Genomic DNA, 17,610 nt, shown 5'->3' on the forward strand with positions numbered 1-17,610 from the left:
ATCATTGTGTGAACACTTATACTTATACTCATGAATCAAAATATGATATCATATGCATATACATAGCAAAGACCGAATATACTTCACAAGGCACACATGTTCACATTAGTAATTTACTTACCTATTTTCAAGTAGGTAACAAACCAATTCATGCCTGATCATTTTAGCTCATTTTACACAATTCAATCACAACCTGTCGTTGCCCGATGAACCATTCGGAATTGGAGAGGACACTTGGATAATCACACATATCGTACAATGCCAACGTCTCAAACGTGGTCTTACATGTAATCACAAATCGATGCCACTGTCCCAGATAGGGTCTTACTCCCACACATATATTGGAGTCACATATCGATTCCAACATATAAAACATGGTCTTACTCGCACACATATATCGAATCCATGATCTTACTGCACATCACATATCGAAATCCTATGTCATGACATATGTATCCTAGCTATTCCTAAGGTTCATATGGGGCTCTCGGACGTCGTAACTCGGTCGAAACAAATACATGAACATGGTTACCAAGCTTATACACATTCGAAAATAGCACATATAAATCCATATACTTCATTTCAGCTTATATACTTTACGTTTAATTAAAATTAAGTACGTCTATTTGCTTATAAACTTACCTCGGACGACATAAAACGGAACGGGACACTAGTCGGCAACTTTCGTATTCCCCCGATCCAAATCCGATTTCTTTGGTTATTGATCTAAACATATTCAAATTAAACTCATTCAAACATATTTTCATTCAATTTAGTCCAAAAACACATAAATGGGAAATTACTATTTTACCCCTAACACTTTACACTTTTTACAATTTAGTCCCTATTGACAAAACACAAAATATGCAAAATTTCACTATACCCATGTTAGGCCTAATTTTACCCATGTTCATACAAGTCCATATATTTCACTTATTTCACATTTTAGTCCCTCAAACTATTATTTTTGCAATTTAGTCCTAATTACTCAAAATCATCAAAAATTCCAATACAAAATATGTTAACCCAAAATATATCTTTCATATTTCATCATCAAACAACAAAAATCACAAGCTTTCAACAATGGCATAACTCAAAATATTCACCAAAACCAAAAATTCAAGCAGGATTTACTAGTACTCAAAGAAACGATCTCAAAAACGTAAAAATTATTAAAAACCGAGTAAAAACGAACCTTGAATCAAACTTGGAAGGTGGCCAAACCCTTGAAACCTTATTCTTTTCTTTATGTTTTCATATCCGGTCATGAGAAAATAAAATAAGACTTTAGCTTTTTAATTATATGTTTATATTATATACATTTTATTACCTAATTTACTTATTTAACCTTGGTGTTTTAATATAAAACATTTATAATGGTTGTCCACAACCGTCCATCATTATAAATTATGGTTTAATTGCAACATAAAACCTCCATATTAAAAGAACAACAACTATTCAGCCCTTTCACACTTTACCACCTAATTTTCATTTTACGCGATTAAGTCTTTTATTTAATCGGACACTCAAACGACAAAGTTAAATCACGAAAATTTCACACATGCTAATTCACACATAATAAACACTGAAAATAATTTTTAAATATTTTTTGACTCAGATTCGTGGTCCTGAAACCACTGTTCCGACTAGGGTCTATATCGGGCTGTTACATAACAATATTTAGGAATTCCAACCCAATAATCAATATGAGCCATATTTCATGGCCATATACAAAATGGAATAATATACCAAAAGGAGCCATCACTTCGGCTAACAAATATGACACATATAACAAAATGCTAAGTCCCCTATACATGCCATACTTAAATGTAGTAAACTAATTATACCCCAAAAGATTTGTTGATAGTGTGACTCAAGCTCCGACGTCTACGATCCCGAACTAGCTTGACAATGCTAAAAGAAAAGGGAAAGGAAAAAGGGTAAGTAAAGGGCTTAGTAAGTTGCATGTAAATAATAAACAACATAAGTCAAGATATTCATGGATTAAACATATTATCAATTATCACCACAATATCATACTACACACATGAACGTAGTCAAAATTGACATTAAATATCATTAAACATCAAGCTTATCTTACTCCTTTCTACTTATGCTAAACTTCCCATCATGAATCCAGTTCAATACTCATGAGGTTTACATACATACCTTTACCGTACATTCTTAGTCATATCACTCCACTTCTTAACCCAACACCTTGAATGGCCCATTGAACCACCGGAGTACTAAAGGACACTCGGGATTGTCATACACTAAATAAGTACTAATTCCATGTCCCCTATATGGTCTTACATGAATCCACATATCATCACTGATGCCATGTCCCGAACATGGTATTACACTGGCACACATATCATCACCGATGCCATGTCCTAGACATGGTCTTACACTGGCACACATATCATCGTCGATGCCATGTCGCAGACATGGTCTTACACTGGCACACATATCATCGCCAATTCCATGTCCTAGACATGGTCTTACATTGGCACACATATCATATATCATGCTGTAAACATAAAATAATATTAAAAAATACTTTTCTGATTTGGATTTGTGGTCTCAAAACCATTGTTTTGACTAGGGTCTAAACCGGGCTATTAAGATATTAGCCATGAGATTTGGCTCATAAATGATGTAAATGTGGGTGTGTATTTAGCCATTTGGGTTAGTTTAATTTATGAATTTGGTAAATGATATGTGATGTATATATGGCCTTGGGTTTTGACATGTTTGGTATGGTTGCTATGATGGCTAAGTGGTTCATTGTCTTGATTAATTACCAATGATATATCATGGTTGATTTGATATGATATAGGATGATGAATTGGTATATTTTGTCACATGAATTAGTTGATAAAATGATGAGAAAAATGCGTAGGGGAGATAGGTGAAATTGTTAGTAATTACATATTGTTTTGGTATGTTTATGGTTATGATTTGAGTAGTGAAATGGTTGAAGATGAAATGGCATAATTTGTATATGAATTGGCATGTTTTGGTTGCCTAGAAGTGTTTTGAAATGGTATGAAATTTTATGGTTTAGGTATGCTTGAAATGGGTGAGAAATGTGGCTTAAACCAAGTCTATTTGCACCCCACACGCTTGAGCACACGGGCGTGTGACTCAACCGTGTGTCTGTTGTAACATAGTTAAACAAGTCAGTGAGTTACACGGCTTAGACACACAGGCGTGTCTACTGGCTGTGTATGACACACGGGCTGGCACATGGGCTTGTGGCCGGCTATGTGACCCAAGTCAGTACACCCTCCATATTTTACATGGCCATGGCACACGAGCATGTCTTCGATCGTGTGATGCAAGTCAGTATGTATGCCCTTTTTCCACACGGCTTGTGACACGGGCATGTCTGATAAAGAAATTTTATAAGTTTCCCAAAGTTTTCAAATGTTATTGGTTTAGTCTCAAACCTCTTTCAAGCATGTTTTAAGGTCTCATAGAGCCTTATAAGGGACAATATAATTATGTTTGATTGATATTTAAGTGATAATGGATTTTTGTTTGAGAAATGTATGTCGTATGTTGTGATTTTATCGGTAATGACTCGTAACCCTATTCCAGCGATGGATACGGGTTAGGGGTGTTACATTATCACCATTTCATTTGTTTGAACATAACCGGAGACTACTGCATGTAACCTCTTTGATCTAATCACCATTGAGGAAAGCATTATAAACATCAACTTGTCACAAGACCATTGTTTAGAAATAGAATAGACAAAATCGTGCGAATTGTAGTGGGTTTAACCACCAGATTTAATGTCTCACAAAAGTCACACCCAGGAACTTGAGAACATCCTTTACCAACAAATCTACCTTTTGGGCCAGCTATTGTCTTATCAAGATTCTGTTTTATCTTAAAGAGTCACTTGCAACCAATTGCCTTTTGACCCAGTGGTAAGGGAACTAAATATGGTTGGGACCGAAACTCCAACTTATGTTGATTAAATTGTCAAAGATACGAATAGCAAAATTAAATTGTCAAAGACGAAGATGGTCATATTTCAGAGGAGTAACATAAATAACCAAATACGGGGACTGATTGCAAAGAAGTGGAGTGGACAACCAAATTATCAAATGAAGAGTGCGTGAAAAGGCATATCCCCAATATTTTATTGGCAAATGGGTTTAAGCTAGTAATGTAAGCCCAACCTCTACTAAATGATGATGCTTTCATTGACAATCCTATTTTGCTTGAATATGTGTAGACATGTGACCCAATGAATAATGCCATAAGGAGCCAACAAAGAAGTAAATGAATGAAATTCACCACCTCAATCACTCTAGAACTACTTTATATCTTTGCCAAATTGAACTTTCCCCAATTTCTAAAATAACACAAAACAACGAACAACTTGATTTTTTTTAATGAGAAACAACCATGTAAATATACTACAAACATCCACAAATGAAATGTAATACCAACTAGCCCCCGAACTAACAAGAGTGGGATCCCATAGATCAGAAACAACAAGATCAAATGGATAATGATACACCATGGTAGAAGCAGAAAATGGTAATTTGTGTGACTTCCCTTGTTGACAAGTAGAATATGCATGCTACAATTTCTTAGTAGAAACAAAACATTACAAGAAATCAAAACCAACAAGAGAATGGTCGACGACATATGTCGTAGCTAACGATGCCACAATTCAAACAAATCAGTCTTAGTGGATACGGAAGAACTAGTGCCCAACTTTGCACTATTGAGAGAAAGATCAGAACTTCAAACAAAGTCCATAGTTGTGGATGAAGATACCAGAGAAAATTGATACAAACTCTTGTGTGTGTGGCCTCGAAGCAAAATTTCTAGGGTCTGCAACTCAAAAAACTCAAAAAACTCATTATTATCCCGAGAAAACTAAGAAACCTAAGAGCATTTTTTTATGAATAGTGGGTACACGCAACACATTAGTTAAGTGCAACACTTTATGAGAAGTAGAAATGGCACTGTGGCCCAGCAATAGGAGCACAAGTACCATCATTCATAAGCAGCAAAGTTGTACCTAAATAATCACTCGTATTAGTTAAAATGGAAGCCTTATGACATACTTGATTCATTGTACCAGAATCGAGGTACCAAACGGGCAACTGGGTAGAGGGAGAAGATGTTGAAACTTTCAGGTTAGACACAACACTAACCAGCCCAGCAGTCATCAGCATCCATAGACCAGTAGACACATCCCGTGGTAAACCCCCATGTGAAAAGGAGGCAAGCCCAGTAGACCTAGTAGACCCATACGGACTCGCGTGTGAAGAGAAAAGAGGCCTAGTAGCAGAACTAAATCTCGACAAACCTACTTGGGAAAAAAACACAACCCTAGTAGACTCATGCGAACCCATATATGGTGAAGAAAGAACTGAACCATATACAGGCCTACAAAGGGAAGTATCAGGCCTAATCATTGCGGGAGACATATACAATGAACCATTCCACCTTCGTAGATAGGATACTTGATTAACTTGAGCCATGGGGCTTGGGTGAGATAACGTGCCAAAAGTGCAAAAAAAATGTCCATTTGAGACAGAATCATAAGAAGGATGAGTATATGCTGAAGACCCATAAGCAAAACTGTAACACCCCAAAAATGTAGAGTCTATAATTCTTCATGCTTTGACACAAATTTCTTGTTTGCTTTATTGGCTATGAGATTTGGGTATGTTTAGGGGTGTTCAGGAAGTCTGGGTTCGAGTCTAGGCCTTGGCAAAATTTTTAGTTTTGTTCTTAAGTGAGATTGGTTGTTAGTAGTTAGGGCTTATGTTTAAGTATGTAAGATTTTATGTCACAAAAGAGCTTATGGCCTAGTGGTGGTGGCGTGACATGGCTATTGTGTGAGTAAGGGTTCGAATCCCATGGCAAGCAATGAGCATTTATTTTGCTACCAGGGGACCACAAGAGTTGGTGTTGGATTTGAACTCTGGCGATGGAGAGTTTGAATTGGTCTTGTGGGATGGTTAGAGGATATCAAGGAGGGATAAAGGGAGAGTATCATAGAGATTTTTGAGGAGTTTGAGATTGGGAAGAGTTGTAGCCGAAATGGGTAGCTTGTTGGTGCAAAATTCAGCTAAGGGGTTGGGATGTGCATTTTCGGCAATGGTGTTTGAATAGGGGTCGAATTTCCTTTAGGCATTTCGAGGTTTTTGCGTTTTTAGCTCCTTTTCTCTCTAGTGATGATTTATTTGGTAATCACTTGTGTTTCTTCGAGATTTTTTTAGTGCAAGTCTTTTGTGCCGAATTGTAAGTGTCAGTATATCGAAAGTCTTGTGTCGTTTCTTCTCAAACTTTTTCTCTCTTCTTTGTTTCAAAATCTGACGAATCACTCATTAGCCGAATATCTGTTGCCTATTCCTTTCTTTTATAGCCAACTTATTATTCTCTTGTTCTCAACATTTCTTCTCTTTTTCCTAAAGTTTGATTAAGCCAAACTAACTTCCTGTTTTTCCCTTTTCATTGTTCTTTTCTTTTCAAGATAGTTGAATGCTCTTCGTTCCTAACCATTTCTTATCTCTTCGATTTTTGGGTAAGTGGTTACTCTAACTGAATCTTTGTTGGCTTTGTTCTTCATGCTCGGTTTTTGGTATCTCTTAGGCCGAAGGGCAGTTTTCTCTTTGTTTTCTGTAAGGATAAGTTCTTCTAGCACTTTCTTTTTCGTTCGAATGTTGCTAGGGACTCATTTTCCTTAACCAAGTGTAGGCCGAGTACTTTTCCCCTGCAAGGGATATTTCGATTGTGGTAAGTGTTTTAAGCATAGTTTATATATTCTTTTGGGATTGTAGATTCTTATGAGTCGGCTAACAGTTTTTGTGAATGTAATATCATTGAAAAGAATACAGGGTTTAGGGGCTAGAGGTGGTTGCGGTTGCTGATTGGTAAGTAGCGTTAGTTTGATTAAAATATTTCAATATTATGGTGATGGATTAATGAGGGTTTGAGACTATTGAAGGGGTTGTTTCATAGGTGTTTAATTGAGAAGCGTTCAACTATAATCCATAACAGGTGTGTAACTGTACATCGTAAATCGTTACTGTCAAAAAATCAAAATAGGTGTGTATTTACACCCCTATTTTACTGTGAATCGGCAAAAGCCAAATAGCCGAAACTTCGGCATTTGAAGCCTCACGAGCACGCGAGCGCTCGTGGGGTAAACCAAGCTCACAAATCATGGGCGACAGATGGTAAAGGCCGTCACGAGCATTCTCGTGGGTTTGGGCCGTTATTGACCTCATTGGGCCGAGATGGGCCCTGTGGGCTCGTAAGCCCCACACAGATGAAATTTGCAGTAAGTGTTAGATAATGGAGTAGGCTATGGTGATTGCATAGTGGCTACTGGATTTGGGCTAAATGGGTCACACGAGCGTGTGGGCCCACTTGGGCCGACTAATGGGCTTGGGCCTATTTACACTGTTTGGGCCAGATGGGCTGTCTGAGTTGTTCGAGATGAGTGTAAACCTTTTAAAGGGTCATTATCTGTATCGAGACCCTAAAATAGGTTAAATGTCTGAAATACCCCTAAAGGGTAAAATTACTATTTTACCCCTAATCGATGAAATAACTATTATACCTCTAGTGGTAGGTTAATTGATGTGTGCATGACAATTATATGACTGGTTTGAGTATGACATACTGCATTCACGTAATATTTATGACACAACATACTCCATGGGGTTGGGTTTATGATTTGGAGGAAGTACTGTATTAGTGGCTTTTCCACATAATTACCGCTCTGGTGGCTTTGCCACTTTACTGTTATTAGCAGCTTTGTTGTGTTACTATTAGCAGCATCACAGCGATGTTGGTGTGTTGTTTGGATGGGTCAATTTAATCCCCACATGGTGTGTTGGTTGGATTGGGGTGGGTTACATGACTGCACTGTACTGATACTGAAATGGGCTTAGTCCCACACTGTTATAGTATAGGGCTAAGGACCAGACTGTACTGATACTGAATAGGACCCAGGCCTAAATTGTTGTTGTGTGCACTGTTTACTATTTAACCGATAGGGGATTACACACTGAGTTTTCGTAAACTCACCCTTTTTCTTTTTAGCTGTGCAGGTAATCCCTAGCCTTAGGCGGTTTGGTGCTGCGAGTGACTCGGAGGTGGCCACACAATTGCTGGTGTTCTACATATAACTTTTTTTCTTTATGTTTCATTTTGTGGTTTTGTTTATGTAATAAGGCCAATGTGGTTTTAAGTTTTAATTGGGCTTTTGAATTTCTATCTAAACTGCTAGTCTAGGGAAAATGAGTTTTCAAATCATCACGGTTTTCAAATTGTCATGGTTTTCTAATGAACACGAGCTTTCAACAGTAAAGTTTTCAAGATGCTTCCGCAATTTAGATTGTATAATGTACCAAAGTCTAAGTAAATTTGTAAAAGTTTTGACAAGAACCATTTTTAAATGACATAAAAAGATTTATACTCAGGAACGGGTTTTTACTTAAGAGGTTTACTAATGAAAAATACTTTTATGTGACACGCCAGATTCGGTCATAACGTCTAGGCTGAGTTTCGAGTGTTACATTTAGTGGTATCAGAGTCAAGTTTGTAAAACTCGACTGTGGAATGGGTTTTTAAAATTTTTCTCAAAAATAGGGTATTGGAAAGTTTTCCTAAAATTTGGTTTGGAAAAAGATTATTTCAAAGAATTTGAATTGTTTTTGAAATGAAGTTACTGGAAACGTGGCACACCAAGTCTCCTGTTCCAAATCTATAAGTTCTCTGCCATTATACTACTATGGACTGAAATGTTATACTGAGAAACTGCTATAGATAGTTGTACTATACTAAAACTCTTTGGTTAGAGTAAATTGAGACTATAGAAGACTGGGAACTATAGTAAGACTTTGTTCTGCAGAAACAAACCTTAATTATTGTCGTTCATAACACATTGTTAATAATAACTGAAATTATAAATTGATACATAAGACTTTTAAATAGATAATTCGCTATTGACATGAGTACAAGGGGTACTCGCGAAAAGGGTACAGGAGGCTGCGGTAGAGGCCAGGCTAATGCTAGAGCTGGGTCTTCAGCATCGGGTCACATGCCTGCTAAGGAGGCACCGGCCTCACCAGTAACTGAGACAGGGTCTCATGACCAGCATCGAGTCACGTGTTCTTGAAAGGGTTGTTGGAGCGAGTATTGGATCAGTGGGCTGAAGGTCAATTTCTAACCGACTCAGTCTAGCGGAGTGGAGATCTTCAGGGGTGTTTCTAGTGTAGCCCCAAATGTGGCAAAGTATTGGTTGGAGGCTATCGAGCAGATAATAGACAACCTTGACTGTACTGTGGAGCAAAAATTAAAAGGAGCAGTGCCCTTACTGTGAGATGACGCCTACCAATGGTGGCTCACTGTGAGGGAAGGTACACAAGCTGACCGTTTGACATGGGATTTCTTCAAAGTAGCCTTTTTAGGGAAGTATGTGGGCGCACGTTATGTGGACACCCGAAAGAAGGAATTCCCGAACTTGACCCTAGGGAATAAGACAGTGGCAGAGTACGAGGTGGAGTTTCTGCGGCTAAGTTGTTATGCACATGGTATAGTAGCAACTGAGTATAAACGCTGTGTGCATTTCAGGGATGGTCTCCGAGATGAATTACGTATGTTGATAGCTCTGCAGAGGGAGCGAGATTTTACTGCCCTTGTGGAAAAGGAGAAAATTACTGAGGATGTGAAATGCTCTGAGCGTTAGAACGTGAATGAGATAGAGGCAGAAATAAGAGGGATTTTGGGCCCTCAAGTTCTTTTGTTGGGCCAAAGAAGAAGCCTAGATTTGATGGGCCAGTCTGAGCTGGGGTTCCTATTGTTGCTGCAAGACCGCAACCTTGTGCTGATTGTGGGAGAGCTCACTAGGGTGAGTGCTGGAAACAAACTGGGGCGTGCTTCAAATGTGGGTCTATGGATCATCAGGTTAGAAACTGTACCAAGAGGCCTGTCTGTAGGTCAGGTCTATGTTTAACCAGGGAGAGGTGGTCAGTAGCCACCGAGAGGCCGTGGTCAGGCCGGAGGTGGAAATGATTTGGGACGAGGTCGTAGAACTTCAGGCAAAGGTGTTGGTAGCACTAAAGTGAGGCAGCCTACACTGGTCTATGCTGCTCATCGTCAAGAAGATAGTGACACTCCTGACTTCATAACGGGTACGTTCTTAATTTATAATATACCATACACTGCTTTAATTGATATTGGGTTTACACATTCGTCTGTTGTATGCATTGTGTCTGAGACGCTAGGTATTTAGTTTGAAGATACTGTTAGTGAGATGATTGTGTTCAGTCCAGTGCGACAGTCGGTTGGGGGTGAATAAGTTGTTCAGAAATGTGCCTCTAGAGGTCCAAGGTGTGGTTTTTCTGACGGATTTGATGGAACTACCGTTTGGGGAATTTGATATTATATTGGGCATGGATTGGCTAGTAAAACACCGTACAAAATTGGATTGTGCTGCTAAGCGTATGGTGTTGAAATCTGCGGAGGATGAGGAGGTGACTATGATAGGAGAGCGAAGAGATTATCTGTCTAATGTGATTTCTGCGTTAAGGGCCGAGAAGCTGGTTCACAAAGGTTGCGAGACATTCCTAGCTTATGTTAGCATTTCTAATTCTAAAGGTCCTTCTGTTGGAGATGTCAAAAATGTTAAGGAATTTTGATGTATTTCCTAAAGAACTTCCTAGGTTGCCTCAAAATCTTGAGGTCAAATTCGACATTGAGCTCCTATCTGGAACAGCTCCGATGTCCATCGCCCCATATAAGATGGCACCGAAAGAGCTGGTGGAGTTAAAAGCTTAAATTCAAGAGCTACTGGATCGAGGATTCATTCGACTGAGTGTGTCCCCATAGAGAGCACCTGTGTTGTTTGTGAAGAAGAAGGATGGATCCATGCGCATGTGCATCAATTATCGTCAACTGAACAAACTGACTATCAAGAACAAGTACCCTTTACCGAGGATAGATGATCTGTTTGACCAGCTGCAAGGAGCTACTATTTTCTCCAGGAGAGATCTTCAATCTGGGTACCATCAGCTAAAGGTTAAGGCGGCTGATGTGTATAAGACTACGTTTAGGACTCGTTATGGTCACTACAAGTTTTTAGTGATGTCATTTGGGTTGACAAATGCACTAAGGGCTTTCATGGATTTGATGAACCGAGTATTCCAGCCTTACTTGGATTGATTCATAGTTGTGTTTATAGACGACATCTTGGTGTATTCAAAAATAAAAGAGGATAATGATGCACATCTTCGAATTGTCTTACAAATTCTGAGGGAAAAGAAGCTTTACACAAAGTTCAACAAGTGTGAGTTTTGGCTGCGAGAAGTGACATTTCTAGGTCACGTAGTGTCTACCATGGGGATTAGGATGGATCCTCGAAAAATTAGAGCTGAGTGGATTGAAAACCACCAAAAATGTATCTGAGATTCGAAGCTTTCTGGGTCTGGCTGGGTATTACAGATGTTTTGTTAAAAGGTTTTCACTGATTGCTGCACCTCTGACCAAGTTACTGCGTAAAGGGGTACCGTTCAATTGGACTGATAAATAGTAAGAGAGTTTTGAGAAACTGAAGGATGTTTTGACTAAGGCCCCTGTTTTGATACAACTAGAGTCTGGGAAGGAATTTACTGCCTATAGTGATACCTCGTACATTGGTTTGGGTTGTGTGTTGATACAAGAGGGTAAGGTGGTTGCTTACGTTTCTTCTCAGCTTAAGCCTCACGAGGCGAATTACCCCACTCATGATTTGGAGTTAGCTGCAATGGTATTCGCACTGAAGATTTGGAGGCATTACTTATACGGTGAAAAGTCTATTATTTTCACAGATCATAAAAGCCTCAAATATCTTCTTACTCAAAAGGAGCTGAATCTTAGGCAACGAAGATGGATAGAGTTGCCTAAGGATTATGATTGTTCAATTGAGTACCACCCTAGTAAAGCTAATGTGGTAGCTGACGCACTGAACCGTAGGGTTGTATCTGATTTGAGAGTAATGTTTGCTCTTCTCAGCTTGTTCGATGATGGTAGCTTGTTAGATGAACTGCAAGTGAGACCGACTTGGACTGATCAAATTAATTAGAAACAATTGCTGGATGAGTTGCTAGTTTCTCATTTTTGACAAGTCAAGAATGGTGAGACTACAGATTTTGGGCTGAATAGTGAAGGAGTATTATGTTTTTGTGGAAGAGTTTGTATACCGAGGGATTTCGATTTGAGGCAGTCTATACTACAAGAGGCGCATAGTAGTCCATATGCTATGCAAGTTATACCGAGATCTGTGACAGCCCTATAGTGACCCTAGTCGGAAAGCGGTTTCGAGACCGCTAAACCGAGTCACCAAATTATTTGAATGTGATATTTATGGTCTAAAATATGTGAATATGAATGTGCGAAAATTTTAAGCTTCAATTTAGTTAATTGTATGTGAATGTAGTACATAGGACTTGTGTGACACTTTTGAAATGTGATAGGCTAATCTACAAGGATCTAATAGTGCATGTAATCAAAAGGGAGGACTTGCATGTCAATTTTCCCCCCCAATTAGTAGTGGCTGGCCATGAGCATGGGTGGACAAAATGTTATGGCTAAAAACATGTCATAAACATGTTGGGTTAATGCATTATGTAAGGAATAATAAAATAAAAAGCATGGGCAATAAAGTATTAGTGTTAGTAGGATGAGAAAAAAAAAGAAAGAATGTGTGTGATTGTTTCGCCCCCCCATTGCCGTGAGTTGAAGAAAAGAAAACAAAAAAAAAGTGTTCATCCTTGAACATCTTTGGCCCAAAATTTTAAGGAGAAAGGAAGAAGAAAGGTTGAAGAGGTTCGGCCATGCATGTAACTAGACTAAGGTATGTTTGATGTTGTGCCATAAGATTCATGCATGTTTTAGTTGTTAGCTTGAGTTCTAGCTAGCCCATGGTTCAAATCTTTGCTATGTCATGGAGATGGTATTCGGCTAAAGTGGATTGGTGTTGATGTCATTTACATGCTAAAAATGAAGCTTTGTAATGATGCATGTGATGGTAGATTGATGACTCTTGATTCTTCTTTTTAGCATTTTTGAGTGAGACATTAAGTTCTTTGTTTAACCATGACCAAAATTGAAATGGTATGGTGTTGTGATGCATTCGGCCATAGTAGAAAGTAGAGGAGAAATATGGTTGTTATTCACGTTATTTGGATGAGAAATGGTAGTAAGGTGAAGAGCAAATGTTAATGTTTGATTTACTAGTGTGTATATGTGTATTAGCCGAGTTTTGAATTTGAAACAAAATGGTATGTAGTCAATACAAGCAACCATATTTGTAGGAAGTATTAAGCATATAATCGGCCTCAACCTAGACATGTATATTCGGCCACATGAAATAGATTTGTGTTGTATGTGTTCGGTTAGAGGCAAGCATATTGATGCTTTTATCTTGACTTAGAAAATTCGGCTAAGGGGAATATTAGCTAATATGTTGAATTCGATTCGTGATTTCGTACATATGTGACTCTAATGTCTAATATATATATGGGCTAAGTACCTTGAGCTTCTCTTTTGATGTTCAAATGAATTGTGTTAAATTGCTTAATGTGATTAAAAATGCGCATGACCATTGTGTATTTGAGCTAAAGGGTGGCCATATGACCTATTAAACTCCTTGTCATATTCGACCATAAGCTAGCATAATGAGACTTTAATAAGTTAAATTTGTTTGAATTAGCTCAAGAGCTTAGAGGACCACAGTTGGATAAGGGAAAGGAAAAAGTTATCGAATAGCCACCGAAATCGTTCGACCACATCCGAGGTAAGTTTTCGAGTAATGGAACTTAGATTATGATTTGATTAGATCATGTTTTAAGCAAATCAAAATCATGCTCTTTGTATGTGGCTATTGAGCCGAAATTGCAAGTGTGATAAGTGTCTTGTGTTTGAGCTTTGGTAATGAAAATGAAATACGGATGTGTCATGATTTATTGATAAATGTGCATGGTTATTCGAATGATGTGCGGGCTAAGTCCCGAAGGCTTTGTGCTAAGTGACTATATCTGGACTAAGATCCGAAGGCATTTGTGCGAGTTACTAATTCCGGGCTAAGCCTGAAGGCATTGGTGCGAGTTACTAAATCCGGGTTAAGTCCCGAAGGCATTTGTGCGAGTTGCTATAACCGGGCTATGTCCCGAAGGCATTTGAACGAGTAGCTATATCCGGTTAAATTCTGAAGGTACGTGATTCGGGAATGAGCGATCTTGCTGTAAAAATTTCAGTTAATACGCTTGTAAAATCCCAACAATGAGGTATGTTTCGTATGTGCATTGGAATAGTTGATTCCCTTCGAATAATATTCGCTCAGTCGAGTAATGAGCTTCCGGTATTTGGCTAAGATGATCCCTTATGTATGAATATAGGGGTTGGAATGTGAAGTAGGAATGATTTGAGAATATGTATATATATGGAATTATCCGTTTAGTTATATGAATGCTATACTTCGGTTGTGCTTAAATTCTTTGCTCAAAACTTACTAAGCATTTAATGCTTACTCCGTTTACTTAATTCTCTATTTTATAGATTTTGGTCCTTCAGCTATCGGACTCGGGATTTTTGAAGTCGAAGTCGCCCACACTATCAAAGCTCCTTTTGGTATATTTTGGTTGAACTTTGAAATGGCATGTATAGGACTACCCTTTTGCTGTTGGTCATGTACCTTTCGGTTTTATGTAAATTTGGATAGCCATGCGAAAATGGCTTAAATATACTTTGATCATAGCATTATAATCATTTTGTATGTTGTCCGTTGAGAGGTATGGAAATGTTGGTAACGGTTAGTCATGGGAATGGTTATTCATGATCACTTTTGGTATATGTATGACAAACTCTAGTTGATCCATGGAGGATCATGAAATAGGTAAAGTTTACCTTAAAAATAGATGCTAGATGCAGCAGTGATGTGGATGTGAAAAATCACTAAAAATAGTAGGAATGGAATTAAATAGTGAATAAATTATGTAATCGAACCTCAATGAATCTATTTTCATAGGATAGTAACGAAAAGTTCATATGAACAGTATATTATGAGATGTTAAAGTTTTCGTGAGACAGGGCCAGAACGGTTTCTGGATCCCCTGATCTGACTTTGGAAATTCATTATAAATTAACCAGAGACATTTAGAAGTCATGCCATATATGTATAGATTCCTTTTTGAGTCTAGTTTCTATCGAAACAAACGTCATCAGTATTGAAGCCCTGTACAGGGAGATATCTAAGTCATAATGCATGAAGGTCAGTGTAGTCGCACCCTGTAACAGGGGAGATTTTAACTAATAAACTTGACTAATTGGCCCAACCAAAAATTCTAGAAAAAAAATATGTAGATGAAAATATGAGTCTAGTTTCAGGGAAAAATTACGAAACTGATTTTCGAGTTTTGGAACTCAAGATATGATTTTTAAGGTGACAGTGACGTAGTTAGCCAACTGCCCGGAAAATTTTAAAATGGACTGTGAAAGTAAATGAATTAAGTCGGTTAGCACCTCGTGTTCGACTCTGGCAACGGTCTCGGGTACGGGGTGTTACAAGATCTTTGTGAGCTGTACTGGTGGCCAGGGTTGAAACGCGAAGTTACTGATTATGTGAGTAAGTGCTTGACATGCCAGCAAGTTAAGGCTGAGCAACAACTACCTTTTGGGTTACTACAGCCAGTTAAAATTCCACTCCGAAAGTGGGAGAGGGTAACCATGGATTTTGTGAGTGGGCTACCCTTAACGCCTACTAAGAAGGATTTGATATGGGTGATTGTAGACCGATTGACTAAATCTGCCTATTTTATACCGTTCTGCATTGATTTTTTGTTGCAAAAGTTTGCCAAGTTGTATGTGGCCAAAATTGTGAGACTGCATGATCTACCGATTTCTATCATATCTGATAGAGATCCTAGATTCACATATCAGTTCTGGAAGAAGTTACACGAGGCTTTGGGTACAAAATTGGATTTCAACACTGCATTTCACCCTCAGACAGATAGGCATTCACAGAGGGTGATTTAGACACTGGAAGACATGTTAAGAAGTTGTGTAATTGATTTCAGAGGCAATTAAGAGGACTACTTGCCGCTGGCAGAGTTTGCGTATAACAATAGCTACCAAACCAGTATTCAAATGGCACCATATGAGGTGTTTTATGCTCGTAGGTGTTGTACTCCTACCTGTTGGACTGAGTTGGGTGAGCGGCGAATTCTGGGGCCAGAATTAATTTCTGATACTGAAGACAAGGTAAAACTGATTCGAGATCGGTTAAATGAAGCATCTAATAGGAAAAATTCTTATGCCGACTTAAAGCGTAAAGAAATCGAGTACTCGGTGGAGGATTATGTCTTTCTTAAAGTCTCACCATGGAGCAAAATTTTGAGGTTTGGGCAAAAAGGCAAGCTTAGCCCTGGGTTATTGGGCCTTACCGAATACTTAAGCGTGTAGGATTGGTTGCGTATCAACTTGAATTGCCTCCAGAGTTGGATAGAATTCATGATGTGTTTCATGTTTTAATACTGAGGCGATCCTGCTCTAATCCCTCGCGCATAGTGTCAGTTGAGGAAATCGAGGTTAGGCCTGATTTAACTATCGAGGAAGAACCGGTGCAGATATTGGACCATGATGTTAAAGTATTGAGAAATAAATCTATTCTACTGGTCAAAGTGCTTTGGCATAATCACGATTCAGAAGAGGCCCCGTGGGAACTAGAGGAAGCAATGTGACAGCAATACCCTCACTTATTCTAACCAGGTAAATTTTGAGGCCGAAATTTCTCTAAGGGGTAGAATTGTAATGCCCAAAAAATGTAGGGTCTGCAATTTTGTATGCTATATCACAAATTTCTTGTTTGCTTTATTGGCAATAAGATTTGGGTATTTTTAGGGATGTTCAGGAAGCCTGGGTTCGAGTCTGGGCCCTGCAAAATTTTTAGTTTTGTTCTTAAGTGAGATTGGTTGTTAGCAGTTAGGGCTTATGTTTGAGTGTGTGAGATTTTATGTCACAAAGGAGCTTGTGGCCTAGTGGTGGTGGCGTGAAATGGCCATTGTGTGAGCAATGGTTTGAATCCTATGGCAAGAAAGGAGCATTTATTTTGCTACCAGGGGACGGCAAGAGTTGGTGTTGGATTTGAACTCTGGTGACGGAGAGTATGAATTGGTCTTGTGGGATGGTTAGAGGATATCAAGGAGGGATAAGGAGAGAGTATCATGGAGATTGGCACGTGATATTCGCGATAGGTTTTAAAAATTTATAATTAATTTTTCTTGAAACTAACTATTATCATGATGAAGGCAAGTGTAACCTATCGAACAGCAGTATAGCTTTAGCAAGACCGAATTTTCGAACCCAAAGGAACCAAGAGTACTAGTAACTACTTTCTTTTTATTATCTAGCCTAAAAATTAAGGGATTTGTTTATCTAAACTAGTTAACTAAACTAAGAATGCATAGGGAGAAATTAGGGAAAATATTTTGGAAAATCCGAATGATTAAGACAATACCTAAGGAAAAATCCACCTAGACTTCACTTGTTATTTGAATCTAAATCAGATGATTTATTCATTTGACTTGA

General features: G+C 38.4%; 1 protein-coding gene across 1 annotated transcript; it reads left to right on the forward strand.

The window, feature by feature from the left end:
- The first annotated feature begins 16,170 nt into the window (after positions 1–16,170).
- On the forward strand, positions 16,171–16,763 carry LOC107960487 (uncharacterized). The gene is made up of 2 exons (XM_016896827.2): positions 16,171–16,435; positions 16,519–16,763. Exons 1-2 carry the CDS (start codon positions 16,171–16,173, stop codon positions 16,761–16,763), a joined length of 510 nt encoding a protein of 169 aa, XP_016752316.2.
- The last annotated feature ends 847 nt before the right edge of the window (positions 16,764–17,610 follow it).

Source organism: Gossypium hirsutum, unplaced genomic scaffold (assembly GCF_007990345.1).
Source record: "Gossypium hirsutum isolate 1008001.06 unplaced genomic scaffold, Gossypium_hirsutum_v2.1 scaffold_27, whole genome shotgun sequence".
NCBI classification, from domain to species: domain Eukaryota; kingdom Viridiplantae; phylum Streptophyta; class Magnoliopsida; order Malvales; family Malvaceae; genus Gossypium; species Gossypium hirsutum.